The 18,768-nt window shown below is 50.4% G+C and overlaps 1 protein-coding gene across 1 annotated transcript; it reads right to left on the reverse strand.

Moving 5' to 3' along the window:
- Positions 1 to 2,922: 2,922 nt before the first annotated feature.
- On the reverse strand, positions 2,923 to 16,810 carry LOC122393198 (protein FAM166B-like). Its single transcript, XM_043389027.1, has 5 exons — positions 16,733 to 16,810; positions 13,129 to 13,204; positions 9,327 to 9,486; positions 7,424 to 7,702; positions 2,923 to 3,840 (listed from the first exon to the last, which is right to left on the reverse strand). Exons 1-5 carry the CDS (start codon positions 16,759 to 16,761, stop codon positions 3,638 to 3,640), a joined length of 747 nt encoding a protein of 248 aa, XP_043244962.1. The 5' UTR covers positions 16,762 to 16,810; the 3' UTR covers positions 2,923 to 3,637.
- Positions 16,811 to 18,768: the final 1,958 nt, after the last annotated feature.

Genomic DNA, 18,768 nt, shown 5'->3' on the forward strand with positions numbered 1-18,768 from the left:
AGCCTCGGGCAATTCCTGGATGTCGCGCTGCAGCCCTATGTTTGGGCGGCCTATTAACTAAAAAACTATTGGTTTTCTACGGTAAAAACTTTATATGGTTCAACCAATCAACCAACAAACATTTTGGCTATCTCGGATTTTCAATTTTTGAAAAATTTGATCACGTGACCTTTTGACTATTTTTCGAAGAGTGACCTTGATATTTTCCCCACTGAAAGTTGCAATTTTGTCTGATGACAATTAAAGCCTTATAATGTCATTCATATGCGAAAATAAAAAAATGGATATCGCCCGCGTTGACCTCAGGTCAGGTCATTTTTATGACCTGTCATTATTACGAGCGGGAGCGACAGCGAGATCTCGAGAATAAAGCAAGATAGCGACAAGCGGTAAACGGTGCAGGGTACGCACGGATAAGGTCTATATATTTACTGAGGTCATTTTCAGGTCAGGTCAAAGGACGTACACAGGGAGCAAAAGGAAGTCAAAACTGCGGCACTACATATATATGAAGTTTTTCTCGAATAACTTTCAAGGTATCCCAGCTAGGAACAAACTAATAGCACCATCGTGATCCTCTCGTCGATCCGCATCGAAACATATGTATGTTGACCTCGAAAGGTCGAAAGGTCAAAAGTTGACCTTAGGTCACGTGACCTAAGGTCAACTTTTGACCTTTCGACCTTTCGAGGTCAACATACATATGTTTCGATGCGGATCGACGAGAGGATCACGATGGTGCTATTAGTTGGTTCCTAGCTGGAATACCTTGAAAGTTATTCGAGAAAAACTTCATATATATGTATTGACTTCCTTTTTGCTCCTGTGAGGTCATCTTTGACCTGACCTGAAAATGACCTCAGTAAAAATTATAGACCTTATCCGTGTGTACCCTGTCCGTTTACCGCTTGTCGCTATCTTGCTTAATTCTCGAGATCTCGCTGTCGCTCCCGCTCGTCACGTGACCTAATGTCAACTTTTGACCTTTCGACCTTTCGAGGTCAACATACATATGTTTCGATGCGGATCGACGAGAGGATCACGATGGTGCTATTAGTTTGTTCCTAGCTGGGATACCTTGAAAGTTATTATTCGAGAAAAACTTCATATATATGTAGTGCCGCAATTTTGACTTCCTTTTTGCTCCTGTGACGTCATCTTTGACCTGACCTGAAAATGACCTCAGTAAATATTATAGACATCCGTGTGTACCCTGAAGCGTTTACCGCTTGTCGCTATCTTGCTTTATTCTCGAGATCTCGCCGTCGCTCCCGCTCGTAATAATGGACAGGTCATAAAAATGACCTGACCTCAGGTCAAAGCAGGGCAATATCCACTTTTTTTATTTTCGCATATGAATGACAATTGATAAGGCTTTAATTGTCATCAGACAAAATTGCAACTTTCAGTAGGGAAAATATCAAGGTCACTCTTCGAAAAATAGGTCAAAAGGTCACGTGATCAACATTTTCAAAAATTGAAAATCCGAGATAGCCAAAATGTTTGTTGGTTGATTGTGAGTTGAACCATATAAAGTTTTTATCGTAGAAAACCAATAGTTTTTGAGTTATAGGCCGCCAAACATAGGGCTGCAGCGCGACCTCCAGGAATTGCCCGAGGCTATATCTCGGAAACCGTTGTTCGAAGAAAAAAATCCTTGGCACAGCTGGCTTCCCCGCTCATCACAACCCTTTACACCAGTTTTCAACGAAAAATAAAATATGAGGGTGCAAATTTAATTTTTTATTTGTCGATTTGTCGATCCGTCTTCGGCAGGGAATGTGTCCGCGTGGTCACCCTTTCCGCTATCGATCGGACGTGTTCACCCGCGAGTTCGGTGCTTCTGGCCGGGTGTACGACTGTGTGTGTATGTGTGTGTGTCTGCGAGTAAGTGTGCCGCACCCGGGCCATACAGTGCCTTATCGATCGGAGGGCGGTCGCCCTGACTTGAGCAGCTGAGAATGGCTCCCAGTCGGCCCCACCCGGCCTACCCCCACTCGCTGCCTAGGCTCGAAGCAGCCCCGGCCGCGCTGGGCTTTCGCCCCGCTTCCTGACCAGCCAAGCGCACTGCGTCCGGCCTTAACAGCGAGATTCCCCTCCAGACAGTGGCGTAACGCACCACCGACCCCGTTACTGAACTGCGCCGAGTGGGGAGGGTAGGGGAGCGAGGGAGCCACTCGGCCAGACTTAGCTGGAATTGACGCTGGTCACGCTGCGAACATGAGACAAGTGACTTCATACGCCCACACGGCAATAGGGAATGTCTGCCATGCCATTCACTGTTCGAAAATGTAGGTGCGTATTTTAAATGCTCCCTTTAAAAACTCATTGCAATTTGCAAAAGTTGCAATGCGGAATATTTTAAGACAGTTGAACGCTACACTAGAGGTCCAACGCCGAGCTGCTCACCACCTTAGCAACAAAGTGGAATTATTATGAATAACATTGACAATGCAACGTTTGTTAGCGACCAGGATCTCATTCTTGTCTGATGCAAATATCAGGTGGTCGCTGGATTGGTTCGAACAGACTTAGTTCGCTCCCGCTGTGTAGTCGTATACGGCTTCTGAGCCGTTCGATATCCCTATAGGGGAGGGTCCGTGTCGGTCTTTATAGCAGAACCGCAGTGAGCACTGAGCCTGTCCATGGGGTGGCATGATCTTTTTGATCAACAGTAGCTAGAAATTAGACATTTGCAATGAACGTGTTGGGTTGCTAATTTATATCCAAACCAAATTTGCAGTTGGCTCGAGTTGTCAACAAGATTTTAGTTGGTTACCATAGGCGGAAGTTTTTCAATAAAGGCTTCTAAAATAGAATGACTTGTTGCAAATAAACAAAATAGACTTCTTTAAAGTGACCTCATTTTCACATGCTTCTACATACTTCCTTAACTGCATAAGCTGAACGGTTAAAAGATGCTCCGTTTCGTGCAAAATGTATTTGCCCTCCCAATGAGCTACCTACTCAAAGAGGCATTGCAATCAAACGACAATAAATCATTTAGCAGAGAACACTTAATAATACGACATAATAGCGTGCACTGAAATTCGGTGAAAATAAAACCGACTTTTAGCAGTCACCACATAAATAGTGAAGCCCATCACACCAGAGCAGAAACGCTGCCTAAGTAAACATACGACTCTCGCTGCATAAGACCAAGATCACTGCATAAGATTCTTGACGTATTGCCAATCGCACTAGCACCATTCTCGGAAAAAAATTGTATGTGTGTAAAATTTGTGTGTACAATTTTTGCCACCAAAAATATTTCTAGCTGAGGTTACTTTGCATAGCTAGACTCACCAAAGCTAGTTCCAAACATAACATTTATTTGTTCAAGAAGGGCAATTTCCTAGCAACCAGAACAGCTCTAAAACCGACTCTAAAAAAATTGCAGCAGCTTGTGGCAGATGTCCGACGCATGATGAGAGCTGTCAGATTCTAAAACGCCTTTTGTCACATTCTCAAACATTCTTGAATGATTTCCTTAGACTTAAACTCGTTTCGCATCGTGTCCTTTAATTCAATCAAAACCATTTCTGCACCATCATAAAGCTCCTGTGCCGTTCCAGACTGCCAAAATGTCTGCCCCTTCACTCACACACCACCGCGGACTGCACCACTGCCGGAGTGTTCAGGATTTCACGGGGCCGTTGGGCTGCTGGTGGCGCACGCTGACGGGACGGGCGTGGCTCTGTCGGTACCGCTCCACTTGCTCGTGCAGCGCGTGAAACCCCTCGTCGGCAAACCGAGAGAACCGCTTGCCGACGCCCATCTGTGAGGTGCGCGCCCGCGGCACGAACCCGCTGTAGCCCGGGATGGGCAGCGGCTCCTCATCTGTGGAAAAAGGGGCCACGTGTCAGATTACGCTCTCAGTAATAATACGTTTGGGGACACGACGATTCTGTACAACTTAATTAGTGTTATGTAACAGTGTTATCATTGCAATCATATTGCCACAAGGATGCCAGGTAGATTCCGTCACGTGGGTAAAAGCACTTTAGTTCCAAACTAATAAATTGAATTCGAAGCGAACCTAGCGAACACGTGGAAGCTGTGGAAGGGACGCGATATTTCTAATGCTACCAAAGATGTCATTTTGGTATGGATGTTGATTTAATTTGGCGATGATGGCATAGAGACAGCCCTATATTTCAGGTGGAAGGTCGCTAAAAAGTAAATTGCTTTTATCTCAATCCATTCCGCCTGTCTGTATCGCAATGAGCTAAGAACGCAGCCGAACTAAACGTAAGTCTAAAACAGCTATCCATCACTCGATTATCGCCATCCAATAATGAGCGATAACGGCGGTGTTGACGTCACCGTCACGACTGCCGCTGATGACGGCTGCGGCAGCGAGAGCGACAGCAGCGGCAGCAGCTCGGAGACGCTGGAGACGGACACCCTGGAATCGTCGATCGCTGACGTCCACCCCGACCATCTGGTCGACACGCGCGTCTTCCAGGAGACGAGCAACAGCTGCCTGATCCACGCCGAGCCCTTCCCGGTGACGTTCATCGGCTTCCGACTGAAGCAGGCCAACACTGCCGTGCTGAGGGTGTACAACAAGTCGGCCACGTCGCAGCGTTTCCACATCATCCCGCCGAGTGACTCCGTGTTCACCATTCAGTACACCAAGGTACGCTACTTCGTGCCCGGCTCCACGCTCAAGATCCACATCACGTTCACGCCGCAGGAGCAGCGTTTTCACTCGGACCGTATCCTGGTGCACTGTGAGGATGAGTTCAACCTGCAGGTGCCGGTGATGGCATTTCCCAGTGTGACGTTCGCCGCGTTTCCGCGTCACATCCTGCTGCCGACGACGCCCGTCGGCCGGCGGCTGACGCACAAGATTCCGCTGCTGGTGCAGGCGGCGGTGCCGACCAGTTTTCGGGTGGAGGTGGCCGAGCCGTGCGCGGAGATGACGGTGGAACCCACCGAGGGCGCTCTGCCGACCGACGGCTCGGTGCTGCACCTGACGCTCACCTACCGGCCACGTCAGTACAGCACGGCCCGCACCACCCTGCGGCTGTTCCTCTCCGACTGCGGCGTCACGCCCGCCACGTGTACCGTGGCCGCCCGCTGCGTACCGGGGCTGAGGAGAGACAGACTGGCCGCCAAGAGGCCGCCCTCCGTCCAGCCTCGCACCAGTCCCGTCCAGCCGCCGGCCGGAGCGCTCGGGCCTAAACATGACCTCTGCTTCCTAGCGGCGGGAGACGGGCCGCCTCACGGTGAGCTCGATCTCACCACGCATGGTGACGTGGCCAAACTGCTGCTGCAGAAGTTCGCTGCCAGTGTAGTGGTCCAACAGACCTTCCTCGAACGATCAGAGAGCTCGCTGGCTGCGGCTAACCGCGAGCAGGCGCGCCGCTTCAGCCGCGCCGGCCTTCAGCGGGCCACACGACTGGCCGAGAGGACAGAAGTCCGCCGCGGACAGCGACCGCTAACCACGCTCGAGAGGAACGCCATCCTGACGGAGCGGGGCCACCTCTGGGAACAGTACGGCAGGATGGTCAGCCAGACGACCGCGGCGCCGCCGCACTCCGGCCTACCAGTCGTACATCTCGTCAACAAGAAACTTCTGCGGGACGCCGACCAGCCGGCGCTCTGGCGGCATCCTACATACGACGTCTACCTGAACCGGCCGTGGCCGTTCCGCCTGGCGGCTCTGGAGAGGTTCGTGCAGGCGGCGCGTACGGTGGTGCTGCGGTGTCGAGCTGAGAACCGTCTGCTACGACTCCGTCCTCTGGTGGAGGAGGTGCGGGCCGAGAGAGAGGAGGAGCGGAACAGGGCAGAGCAGCAGGAGGAGGAGCAGGAGCGAGAGCTGACCGATGCAGAGTGGAAGGAGATCCTGGATCAGGGGAGAAAGGAGGATGACAAGGAGGACGAGGAGGAGGACGAGAAGAAGAGGATCGAGAGTAAAATGAGTGAGGAGAAGGCGGGCGATAGTGCATTGGAAGATAACAGCAAACGGATGAATGAGAGTGAGACGGAAGTTAGAGAAGGAGACAAACATGATGAATAATTTCAAATGAGTCGGAATATTTTCGCACTGAATGCTCTTCCCTTCTACACACGTTACTACAAGCATGCCGAAATGCAGAACCAGAAGCTATTCCCGACCTGTCCCAAGTTTCAAAGTTATGCAAGCGGAGTGGAGTGGTGCCACGCAACGTTCCGTGATTCGTGTGACGCTGAGTGAATTGTTTTTGATTACGTTGTGGTCTCGCCTAATAAAAAATAAACCTTAACCCTATTCCTGGCGGGCTCCGCCGGGACAAGAAACTGGCGGGGGGGGGGCCGATTCGGCCCCCCCCCCTGAGATCTCGAGAACGAAGCAAGATAGCGACAAACGGTAAACGGCATCGGATACGCACGGTCAAGATCTACAATTTTTACTAAGGTCATTTTCAGATCAAGTCAAAGATGACGTCACAGGGGTCGAAAAAGTCAAAATGGCGGCGCTAGATATGGAGAGAGTTTTTCTCGAATAACTTTCGAATTAGTCAAGATATGAACAAACTAAGGGCATCATCGTGATCCTCTCGTCAATCCGCATCGATTGATATATATATGTTGACCTCGCAAGGTCAAGGTCAAAGGTTGACCTCAGGTCACGTGACCTTGAGGTCATCATGTATATCATTCGATGCGTCTTGACGAGCTGAACACAATGAGACCATCCACGCGTCTGTATCTTGTTCCTGTACGGAGTTATTGGCCAAAAACCTTTGGTGACCTTTGATGACGTCACATGACCTCACAGCTGCCCAACAGCAAAACAGACCTCAAGGTAGTGAAGGTTGATCGTATATGAAGTCATGTATGGTATATGGGGCCATTCCGACCCGTTTTAGTGGTAAAAACAGGGAGTTGATTTTTCCCCCATTGACTTATAATGGGGAGGTCGCGAAACTGACCTGACCTTAGGTCACCGATATCAAAATTCCGAGATATACAAATTGCACATACTGGTACCCTAACTAAAGCCTGAAGAGAAGAAATTGATCGGTCAAAAACTCTAGCTCTGGCGTGATTGCAAACTTTTCTGAGGTAGGGTCACCAAACCGCCTCTGGTGACCTGACCTGAGGTCAGATCAACTCAAAATTTTCAGACATGTTGCGTAGAAGCCTTTAAGGAAAAGTCAGAAAATTTGAGCTTCCTAGCTCAACGCATTTGGGAGAAATAACCAAAAAACCTCAGGGGGGGCTCCTGAGGCCCCCCGCCAGGAATAAGGTTAATATTTCATATGCACGGTAGGCATTAGGAAAAGTAAACGCGACATACAAACAACGAGAACTAAGAGTATAGATAGATCATTAGAAGGTCGAACGACCTATAGAGGCACGCACGTTTGAGGACCGTAAACTCATTTCACCTGGTTGAAGTTCAGACCAATGCCACCCGGGCGATTCTCACCTTTGCTATGAGCCGAGTAGCGGCTGAACTTGGCGTCCAGAGCACTGCTGACGGCGCCGTTGCTCAGGGCGGGGGCGGGGGCGGTGGGGGCGGGGGCGGCGGCGCCCGTCTCGCGGACCGCCCGCCGACTGGCCGAGGTCCTGCCGAGCGAGCGGCTGCGGCGCGCGTGCTCCTCGCGCTCCCGACGCTCGGCAGTTCGCCGCTCCATGTCGCTGAAGCAGTCGTCGCAGGCCTTGCGGTAGTTGGTGCCGACCACATACCGGCTTCCCGGAACGAAACCTGTAGCGAAAAAGGGACGCTAGATAAGGTAGATAAGACAAAGTAGCTACTAACGGTAAATGCGGGCAGAAATTTAGTAACAGCCTGCAGGCGACATTAGAATGACCCAAATGTTTCTGTTCTGATGAATGGATGGCGGGTTATAATACAAGTGGCTGCATGCGATACCTCGTACCTGCATTGATGTGTTTCCAGAGCAATAAACGACAATGTGCATTGTGCATTATGCATTGTTTCTAAAGTCACGGAAACCTCTAATCACACAATAGTCATTAGTGGGTGAATGAAAATGGAAAACGACCCTTTTATTATTGTGATACCTTGCTGTGCCTAATAAAATTGTCCAGTTATGTCAAATTCTCAATTGTATTGATTCCCTGCGTTTGAGCTCTCTCTCTCTCTCTCTCTCTCTCTCTCTCTCTCTCTCTCTCTCTCTCTCTCTCTCTCTCTCTCTCTCTCTCTCTCTCTCTCTCTCCTCTCTCTCTCTCTCTCTCTCTCTCTCTCTCTCTCTCTCTCTCTCTCTCTCTCTCTCTCTCTCTCTCTCTCTCTCTCTCTCTCTCTCTTTCTTTCTCCATGTTCGCTTCTGTTCTCCACGACATCTTCCCACTACAAATCACCCGTAACTGTCCCATGACGTGTAGCTTGACCTATTGGACATGTCGGTCGGACAGACGGACACCGTGGGCACTGGGCAGCCAAACATTGATCCGATACTGTCTGGCCCAATATGACTGGCACTGTGTGTTGTGTGTTGTGTGTATTTGTGTTTTGCGCGTCAGTTTGTATGTAGGGCTCGGTGTGTCTGTGTATGTTGGCAGCAACCACGGCCGGCTGTCCCAGACTAGTGACATTTGCAGCAGGGGCCTGGCGCAGCTGGAAATGGAGATCGATAGGCTGCATAAAGCATAAGGATACTAAAGGGCTCAACACTCAACAGTGAAGGCCGAACAATCAACAGGGATTGTAATCATTGCATTGTTGCGACAATTGACAAGGTGAAAAGTTGTTCTCACCTGAGCAGCTCATGCCGATGGCAAGAAATCGATATCACAAAAACTGTTTATCACAGACAAAGATTTATACCTATATCATCAAGTTTATCTCCTGCGCTCCCATTCACGTCTCCGCACATCTGCACCGGCTCAGCGGCACAGTCCGCCGTTCCCGGCTCCGTGTCCGTCCCAGAGGCGTGTCTCTTCTCTCGATATCGTGACGGGATCTCTCCCACGCGCGCGGTCCGTCCGACCGCGGTCGGCCCTTCTCACGGAGATGTGAACCGTGACGGGACCGGCCAGACTCACGGAGTCGTGCTGTCTCGCCTGCCTCCGTTCGCGCTACCGGGAGAGTGGTCGAGTCCGGCTGGACCTAGCGTCCATCCGGGGAGTAGGTAATCGACCCGCGGGGTACTTGGAGTGGGCCACTGTTTGCAGAGAATACAGCGGGATAGAGTGCAGTGTCTGCTGAGGAAAGTGCTGCCCCGCGCGGCTGGTCATGCGGCGCTGCAGGCCGGCACGGACGGTGGCCGGCCGTAGCAGGGTGGGTGTGGGTCTGCACCGGTCCGTGTCTGGAGCAAAACAGAGCTGAGTAGGGGTCGGCGTCTCGGCGATGACGTCATGCCACTGACCTGTGTAGCCGGCGATGCCGCCTCGGGGTGACATAGGTTTCGGCGGTGCTCGGGTCACCGAGGTCACCTCTCGGGCCCGGTCGACGACATCGACGGGCGCCGACTGGAGGTCCGCACCGCGAGGGGTCACTGTCACGTGACCCACATGAGTGCGGCTCACCTGCCGAGGGGCATACGCAGGTCATACATGGAGTCACATCAGGTCAGCAAGAGCAAGGTCTACATAAGCAGTCCACTTTATACCGGATAAGTGAGAGAGGCATATGGTAATTTGTAAGAATTAGCAATAGAGTATCGGTTCAACGTTAATCATAAAGAAACATTTGAGGTGGTGAAAATTCGCGGCAGTGCTTTACTCGACGTGATTCTAGAGCATAAAACTTTTACGGCGAACGTTCAACTGAAAATTTCTCAACTTCCAACAAACAACAGTTATGATACACAGCATTTTAATCATCCCGAGTGGCAAATCTGGTCCCCAGTTAATGGTTATTGTTGGATGAAGCATTCTGCGTAAATCTGCGGCCTCCCCAAAGAACATAAAGCCTACCGCGCTGTCATTTGTGCGGACTGCGGAGCTTTTAACTGGATTGGGCGGCACAGTTTTAATGCTGCTGCCTGTGTCTCTGTCGTTCGCGCCCGGCCCAATTTGACCGAGGTGTCCTTCAGTGCCAGGCATGGACTGGAACCATTTGTCAATGCAGCCACTCGACAGGACAGAAACTCTGTGGTCAGTGGCGTGCCGCGTGCGAAATTGTTCCGACTAGCTATGGCCCATGGTGCATGCGGTTACGGGACGGGTCAGGCAAAAATGTGGGCGGGCCGATAATTAGAGCATAGCTTGACAACGGAGACAAAAATGAAACGATTATGATATATGACAGTGCATTTGATCAAATTTGATTTGACTACTTAGTCATCATATGATATGCATGATATTGGAAAAACATATTTGATACTTCCTTCTGAGTCTGCTACCCTTCCCATGCAGCTATCCTCTCTCCAGTATAAACAGTCAAAACAAGCATTTCACTCAACCATGATTGCCTGTACATATTGATTCAAGAATGAAAATTATACAATCTCAGCCTAACAAAGCTTGGTCAACCGGCCGAGCCTGCAACGTAATCGCCACGCAATTTGAGAATGTGGATCGCTCGTGATTGTACAATAGGTAAAGTTTATCCATTTATCACATTTTCCCTTCGCAATGCTCCTTCACACCGAAAAGCATTATACATCGGCTCTTCTTCCGTCGGCCTGACTTGTCACGCTACCTTCGTGCAGATCGTCACTTCCCACCTCCGGACATCCACCAGCTAGCCAGCTGTGAGTACTGACAGCAGCCACCAAGTAGTCACCCCGTCCGGCATTTAACGAGACGCCCGGCAGACAGGCGGGCAGACACCAGACAGGATGAGAGACACCCGGCAGACAGGTCGGACAGACAGGGCTCGCAGACATTGATACGGGTGCCCGAACACCCTGACGCTCTGGTCGGTAGCTCGAGCGACAGGCCGCACCTGGTTCCGGTCACGTTCGAGACACAAGTGTGCCACGCCGCAGCCCGCACCACGGCTGGGGAGCGGAGAGGGTGGGCACGGGGGTAGCTGGTCCCCGCTGCCCACTCCCCACGGCACGGGCACGACTCATGGGCCCGAAGTACTGTGAGATGTCAGGCTTGGTGACGGATAGTGGCGAGGAGTAGTCAGTAGGTATTACCAATTTTTTTTTTGGTTAGGCCCTTTCGGTCCAATGAGACCATTTCAGAGCCGCGGGAGGATGATAGGATATAGGGGGAGACATTTGGTCTGGGCAGGCACCCTAGTGAGTCGCCGGGGCTGAGCCCGTCCAGAGGACAGGCCACCCAGCCCCAAGGCACTCACTGCACCCGGCTACGGGGTGCGCTCCCTTAGGAGCAGCGGTGCCGCTCCAAGGGAGCAGCCCGCATGAGATAAAGTTGCCTGTCCAGCCCGGAGGGGGGTTGCGGCGTGGAGGAGAAGGATTTCAGTATCCTGAGGATAGAAACACGGAACGGTTGTATTACCAACCATCGTGAGGCAACTGCGTTTGACTAATGGTAGGAGTCCGAAGTTATTAACTAACCAATTGAATAATGTAGTTAACGTTTTTTTTTTTTTGCTGATAAAAGGCGCAGGAGGCATGTGCTACAGATTTCCGAACACAGTGACTGAGAGAGAGAGAGGGGGGAGGGGGCGAGAAAGAGAAAGAAAGAAAGAGAAAAAAGAGAAAGAAAGAGAAAGAAGAGGAGGAGGAGGAGCAGGAGGAGGAGATAAATTTGGCATCGGTGTACTGTCGGTTAAAAATCGACACTTAACTGGAGTCAAGAAAGTCGCTTTAGCAAAGTCTGGTGGAGTGATTGCAGCTTAGTTGGCAAAGTAGCTGTAAGCCCGTCTGTAATCTCATTGGCTATGACAGCATTAGAGTTTCAAGTTGGACATTATGCCGCATCAAGCTGTGGGATAGGCTGGATCAGTTTGCGATTGCAAAGGCAGTCCACTGGTCAACCAGCGGTCACTGGTTTCTGCTCCGCCCCTCCCTTCCCCAGCCCCTCGCGTCACCGCGCCGGAGACCAGCGGAGCTGATCGGATCGGACTGCGGCGATTGTGGCGCTCCACCGCGGCGTTAGTGGCGCTCCACCGCGGCATTTGCAGCGCTCCACTGCGCCACTGTTAGTCACGGATGGTGCTCCGGGGTGTCATAACCGACCGATCACTCCCCAACTCCAGTCCGGGGAGGAAACTTACAGTCTTCAACCCTCTCCAGACTTGACGCCCTAACTCTGATCGACCCTGCTTCTAAGAAGCTCTCCCGGTCCCCTCGCTGGCGCGTGGCTATACAGATAGGCACTCCCGAGGCTGGTCCCTCATCGGTCATCTTCCCCCAGTCATACATCACCAGAGACGTAAATATTGAATGGTAATCTAACGTATCGGTTTCCGTGATCTAATGGTATTTGGCGAGCACGGGCAGAAATCGTGTGCACCTCACTAGACAGCGATTTTTGGACTGCATTGCACATAATGCATGTATGTGCGCTAGAGCACTTCACGGATAGGCTTTTTAGGATCCGGCCCGGCCCATATCCGGCAAGTCATATCCAGATCCGCCCATTATCCGCCTTTCTTTGAATATCAGAATCCGGCCCACCCATGGCCCATATTGCAGCCAAACTTCCAAAAAATATCCGTAATAATCCGTTTCACCAATAACTGGTTTCACCCAAAACTGGACTAACAAATTCAATCTAAGGGACCAGACAGCCATACATCTCATAGACCTTCATGGTTCCAAAAACCATGCATACATTGCATAGATTATCCACTTGAAGACAAGTCTTGTGACAAGTGAGTGTCATAAAATGATGCCTATTACTTTAATCAAACCTCTGCTGCCGCTTAACACATTAGGTTAATTTTTAACTTCAATGTTGAATGTTAAAATTTTGATCCGTTTTGATCCGGGTTCAATCTTCAATTCCCAAATCCGGCCCGCCCATATCCGTTCTTTTTTAACAAATTTAGAATCCAATCCTATCCGGTCCGCGGATTTATCGGTGGATAACGGATTTATCCGGCCCATGAAGTGCTCTAATGTGCGCTTGTTTATGTGCATATGTAGGTGTTTTCCTAGCACACAGCACGCACGAAGAGCTAGGTATCCACCAAGATTACTTTATTACTAGCTCGGTCTCCACTGCCCCGCCCCCCCCCCCCCTCCCCCCACACAGACACCACTGCACCTGTCTGTCCGAGCGGCCAGCCGCCTCGCCGAACATTACCTGTGGTCGGTGTTGAACCAGCCAGGCGTACGAGTGGCCCACATCGAACTTAAGTCCCGGACAGTGGCCAGTGTACCTGAAATACAGGCACTGATCAGTCAGCTACCCACAGCGGAAACAGACGAAATCGACACAGGAGAGCTGGCAGAGTGCGTTGGAGCAGGCATCCCGCATGCAGCTTTGGAGGTGGCAAGGATTGGGAGAGTGGTAAGGTCTTGTCTGCTGTGTTTCGCTGTGTCAATAGAAACGTTGGTCGTTTGTTTTTGACTGCACAGTGAACACGAAGTCGATAGGTTAGCTTCCCAAACACTTCACTGAATTTCAGTTCCTGCAATTGTAAGCCATGACCGCAGAGCTCGCCTGTACAAACAAACTATGCTCGTGGATTTGGAAGGCAATTGGCAAATATGACGAGTGTGCGGGAACATTTGTTTTCTGGTTTTGAACAATGATGTCTGCTTATTTACGGCAGAATCATGCACGATATGTGATAACAAATACAATGAAACAATCTTCTCTCCACATACTAAACATATGTATCTGTTCGTTGCACTAAGTTTTGCTAACCAAATGGAACAAAAAATAGAATAGGTAGTTATAAAATAAAACACATGTTCAAATAAGTTTCAAACTTTTGTATTGAACATAATAACACTACGATCATTCCAACATTTGGTTATACTCAGCGATATTATTCACCCTCATTTTGAATGCGTGTTCCTCCCAGTCTCTACAGCACCTTCTTCCCCTCTATCGGTCTGTGTTGTGCTGCCAAGGCTCGATCGTGGTTGCGTGTTGTGGGCCAGCACGGCCCGTGGGTCCGATCGGTGTACGTCACGTCACCCGCCCCGTGACACGCGTCGGCGTTCAACCACCTGATCACGAAGTGGCTGCGTCGCGTCGGCCGCGCTATAGGTCGTCGGCAAGGAACGGGCGGGTCGCTAGGACGTCGACAAGGCCGGCGGCAGCGGACCGAACTGAGCACGGATCGATCTATGGATCGTACCCGAAACCAGGACCGTCGGGTTGCCGTCGCCACACAGGCCGTCGCTGTGGTGGTCGGCTGTCGGGTGGGGCAGCGAAGGACGGGGAGGGAGGGTGCAGGGAGGGTTGACCATGTTGCACGTTGCACTAATCCGTTCAGTATTTGAAGCTCCTGTACGGCATGTGCTTAATGACGTTACGTCGCGTGATTATCGCATCACCATGCCTACCGGGTAGGTCGTGTGGAGCTTGGAACACAAGGAATGAGGTCAACGTTATTAACAATGGATGAGCATGGTCGATAAAACGTGAAACTATGTTAGGCGAATTTCCGGAAGCGTAGGCATTTAGTGTTACACCGGAAGTAAAATGCTGTGAACATTACAATCTCTAAGGTATAGGCTGTTTATTGCAAGTTTTTTTTTTTGCCCATGTGCAGCTAGGTAATGTTGAAGATGAGTGCTCATAAACTATTTTAGTTCATTCGTCTAGATTGACTGTCCTGCACGTGACGTGAACATATAAAGGTAGGTAGATAGTATGTTTATCTGGTATTTTACAAAATTATGGAAATAAACAATTAGTGGGTACCTTATAAGCGGAGATAAAACGACGGATATAAACAATAATGTACCGACTGGTATTGCGTGAAACTGCAGGCAGAAATGTCGCTATTCAAAGTGCATGGAGCCTATGTTCATTTCCACAAAGGGCATAAAACCGCATAGGATTATAGGTGAACAGTATTGCCGCCCCAATTATGCCATCAGCCAGCCGAATGTTGATAACTGGTATATAGCGGATGCAGTACCGCACTGCACGGCTGTGCTGCGGCACAGTCTATCCATCAGTGATGCTCAGACGGACAGCGGCGAGGGGTTGTTACAGATTTACTTGTGCACCGACACCGAGCTGTGTGAAATGTCGAATCTGGGAACAGTTACAAATCGATGAAGTAGGATGACACAACATTTGACCCGGCCTACAATTATCGCATGAAGCCTACAGCTTCAAAGACGCATTCAATGTTCATGCCAACCATGCCCAGCCGCTTAGCAGGAGAGCTGTAGGTACTCTGAAAATAAAAACCCAACAGCAAGGCTTATGACGGCATCGAAACAATAAAACACTATTTATCGTCATAGTGAATAAATGCCATTTAACTATGTGACATTTTCATTTGCTATTTACTATCGTAAGGTAAGCAAGGCGAAATTTTGCTTTGAATATTAAGCATGTTCGCATCGATTTATGTGCATCACCGGTAGCATTTTGGAAATGCTGTAATGACCTAAATGGGCTTGCCATCTCACAGAGCTCCGTCCCATCTCCACTTGACACGACCTTGTACCGTGTGCGTATAATACCGTCACTCAATCAAAGGGGTCTTTCATTGTGCACCATTTTCCGGGGAGCTAGGCGCAGTGTGACGACTGACGTATACCGGGCGCATTGTCGGTGCAGCAGCCGCTCATCCCACCCTGTTTTGTGACTGTGTCTCGGCACAGCAGGACGAATGTGGAGCGATGAAATAGTGGTTGGGTGAGTGTGATGTTACAGTGTTCGCTGGGCACAGCTTGACTGCAATGTCGGTGTTCGGTCCCCCCCCCCTCCCCTTCCCCACACACACTATTAACCCTATATTTCACATGGGCCCCCCATGTGCGTTCTAGGATGGGAAAATGGCATGTGCGGACGAGGGTGTCATGGAGAGATGGGGTATCAATTAAAACCGCCGAAACACAATGTCAGTGCAGCAGTGAACCCCACCCTTCCGTGACGCATCGTGTCACTCGCTGTGGTGTCAGAGCAGAGGCCAGAGACAGAGGCAGTGAACCCCACCCTCCCGTGACGTGACCGTGTCACTCACTGCGGTGTCACGGTCCGCCGACCCCCGCACAACGCGCGGCCCTGACACGGTGCGGCCTGCGCCGACCGCCGCGCTGTTAGCTCCGGTGGGTGGGGCACTCAACTATGGGCGGTTCGCGGCTGCTGAGTGGGGAGATGTTGAACAAAACAGTGGGGTGGTTCGGAATGGGAGCGTTACGTTGGTGGCTGGTGGCCGGTACCTATCCCATCTGCATTGGTGTATTTAGTATGACGTGAAGTAAAACAATGCACGGGTAAGCAAACAATGTATGTATAGCCTGCCATTCATAAATTTCTTAAGTAGATTTAGCTCTCGGGGGGCTTTCTACTCTGTTGACATTTGATATGACAGTTAAAGAGCAGCCGGGCTCCATAATAATCAAATAAGCATTCAACTTTTAACCATTTAACTGGACCTGCAAAAGGTCGGCAAGGCACGTTCGAGACAGAAAGGTCACATCACAAGTGAACATCGCATTACAGAGCATGACCGTCGTGGCTGCAGAAGTGCAAAATCACACAACAGTGGCCACTGTCAGGAGCCCTTACCCTGAGATCATGTCCGAGGCTGGGGTCCATTCAGCACTATGCAGTGTCGCGCGATGCACAATTGTACTGGCCGCGTATCGTGACTCGCTAAGACCGTAAGGCTGAGCGGCGGGTCAGTGGAGCGGTGTCGCGGTGCAGCGTCGCTGACCACTCACGGTGCAGTGTCGCGGTGTGTCGTCGGCGTTGCACGACGTTCACTTACCCTGGTATCGGGCAGCGGCCGGCCGACATCGACGAAGACTGGCGCCGTTCTGCGCACGGCCCGGCGCCTCCCGCCCCGCCCCGCCCCGCCCCGCCCCCGCGACCCCGGCTGACGGTCATGCGCCGCTGAACCGACGACAGAGACATCTAGGTAGCGGGCGCAACAGGCCTGACATCTGTGATCTGCTAGATATACCACAGCATTAGTGTTTGTCCCACCATGAATGCACTGAACTCTGTAGAGCTTGTCCTGTGTCCAAGCAATCATCTTGTGTTCGAGCAATCGACCTTGGTGTCAATTTCCATGGAACGTATTAATAAAAAGCTGAAAAAACGCATCACTTTGGCCATGAGAGAAAACTTATTATGCCTATTAGGGCCAGGGGAGAGTGGGGTAGGGGAGAGTGGGGAAAGATGCCCAGGGTTTTACTTTGTCATATACACCTTTTTGCACTCAAAATAGGCATCTTTTCATTCAATTTCGGCGAATTGCATTCAATTTTAGCGATCTCTCATTTGCTTTGAATAGAGAGATCGCTAAAATTGAATGCAATTCGCCGAAATTGAATGAAAAGATGCCTATTTTGAGTGCAAAAAGGTGTATTATTCGAAAATGACGGTCGGAAAGCAAAAACTTGGAGTTTCAACGGAAGCCGACATCATTTTTCTCCAAAAATATCACACTTTCGTGCCTGAATTATGATAACTTTTTTTTGCTATTAAGCATTTTCCTGAAGAAGTGAAAGGGGGCATCTTACCCCACAGGGTGGGAAAGACGCCCCCTGGCGTTGGGGAAGATGCCCCCCTGCACTAAAAGTGACATAAATGGGCACGTGAATCGCCTGAACGATCAGTAGTCCCTTGAGCCTGCAGTAGACACCAAACGTCATCGCAAGGGCCCTCAAAAGTAGTCGTAAGGGGCTTCAGAGGTCATCGTCAGGGCCATCATAGTTCAGCGCGGCCAAACAAGCCCTCGTGGTGGCGTTCGGAGACCGCTGTGGGGCCCTTATAGGTCTTCATGATGCTTGAGGGGCCATCGTGGGGACCTCAGATGCCAGCGCGGCCCGTGGAGCCAACGTGGGAGCCCTCAAAGGATGTCGTGAGGGGCGTTGGAGCCAATAATGGGGCCCACAGAGGCCGTCGTGAGGGCTCTCAGAGTCAGATGCCGCCCAAAAAGTCGCTGTGTGGGCCGAGAGATCGGCATGGGGAGCACCCGACCGTACTGGACTCTCAATAGTCCCAGATAGGCTTTTGTCTCTCATCACAAGTATGTAATAAATGATTTGACGGGTTCCTTGAAGGCCAGCCTACGGATTTAGGGGGGCGTCTTTCCCCATCAGAACAGGGGGCATCTTACCCCAAGGTACCGAATTAACATTAAATCATTACAATTTGTTAGCCATAAAACTACACCCTGAAACAAACTGTTTGGGACACAGTACACGCATGTTCATGTATCACGATCATAGCAAGGGACATAAAAATTATTTACCTTCTTTGATATTCACAATGTTTTGACACCAAAATATTTTTTTGAAAGAAGCAAATAAAAAACATGCAATCACCAGCCAGCCGTTGCCCAACTGAGCTTCGCAAATTTTTGTGCAGTTAACAAGGCAGGCTTCCGCTTTACGCTAAGAACATTAATTTCCAGGTTCGATTCTTCGTTTCGCCGCTAGAGGGGGTGGGGCGTCTTTCCCACCCTGGGCATCTTACCCCACTCTCCCCTAAGATGCCCAGGGTGGGAAAGACGCCCCACCCCCTCTAGCGGGGAAACAAAGAATCGAGCCTGGAAATTAATGTTCTTAGCGTAAAGCAGAAGCCTGCCTTGTTAACCGCACAAAAATTTGCGAAGCTCAGTTGGGCGACGGCTGGCTGGTGATTGCATGTTTTTTATTTGCTACTTTCAAAAAATATTTTGGCGTCAAAACATTGTAAATATCAAAAAAGGTAGATAATTTTGGCGTCCCTTGCTATAGTCGTGATACATTAACATGCGTGTACTGTGTCCCAAACAGTTTGTTTCAGGGTGTAGTT

This window comes from Amphibalanus amphitrite, unplaced genomic scaffold (genome assembly GCF_019059575.1).
Source record: "Amphibalanus amphitrite isolate SeventyFive unplaced genomic scaffold, NRLGWU_Aamphi_draft 000522F_arrow, whole genome shotgun sequence".
NCBI lineage: Eukaryota > Metazoa > Arthropoda > Thecostraca > Balanomorpha > Balanidae > Amphibalanus > Amphibalanus amphitrite.

What these genes read in the sequence shown, in the direction of transcription:
- LOC122393198 (XM_043389027.1), bottom strand. Translation starts at nt 16,761, where the DNA reads ATGTCGGCCGGCCGCTGCCCGATACCAGG. An exon ending in GGCCGCTGCCCGATACCAGG is followed by an intron (nt 13,205 to 16,732) that starts GTAAGTGAACGT and finishes CCTGTATTTCAG; the next exon opens with GTACACTGGCCACTGTCCGG. An exon ending in TGGTTCAACACCGACCACAG is followed by an intron (nt 9,487 to 13,128) that starts GTAATGTTCGGC and finishes GCCCCTCGGCAG; the next exon opens with GTGAGCCGCACTCATGTGGG.